Source organism: Egretta garzetta, unplaced genomic scaffold (assembly GCF_000687185.1).
Source record: "Egretta garzetta isolate BGI_Z169 unplaced genomic scaffold, ASM68718v1 scaffold54, whole genome shotgun sequence".
NCBI classification, from domain to species: domain Eukaryota; kingdom Metazoa; phylum Chordata; class Aves; order Pelecaniformes; family Ardeidae; genus Egretta; species Egretta garzetta.
In genome coordinates, this window is record NW_009259313.1 from 213,203 (window position 1) to 213,573 (window position 371).

The following is a 371-nucleotide window of genomic DNA, read 5'->3' on the forward strand; positions in this document are numbered from 1 at the left end:
AGCTCCCTGCCTGCTCCACCGAGCCCGGTCCGTTAGCAGCGTCTCGCCGCCCGGCATCCGTCTGTGGGTGCTTTGCCGCCTGGGAGCTAAATAGCTTCGGAAATAAAGCTTTGCTCAACTCGTAGTCCCGAGCATCCTGTTCGCATCTCTCCCTGAGAGCCGATCTGGTGGGTGTAAGTCCCTTTCCAGCTGCCAAACTCATAGACGTTGCTCAGCAGGTTCTAGTGACTCCCTTCCCAGCTAATTTGGCAACTGTTTTCTTACAAGGAGATGCGGATGGTACTGACAGAGCGTGAGGCACTTGCCTCTTGCAGCAGGAAGAAATGGCATTGGTAGTAAGTGGGTGTGTTGGTTAGTTGAGGCAGTTGGCA

The 371-nt window shown here is 54.7% G+C and overlaps 1 protein-coding gene across 1 annotated transcript in view; it reads right to left on the reverse strand.

The window, feature by feature from the left end:
- The window catches only part of LOC104124103 (MAD2L1 binding protein), a 5,345-nt gene extending 5,288 nt beyond the window's left edge, over positions 1–57 (reverse strand). Inside the window, exon 1 of the mRNA XM_009636412.2 lies at positions 25–57. Coding sequence (XP_009634707.1) covers positions 25–57 — 33 coding nt within the window. The remainder of the gene's footprint in view (positions 1–24) is intronic.
- Positions 58–371: the final 314 nt, after the last annotated feature.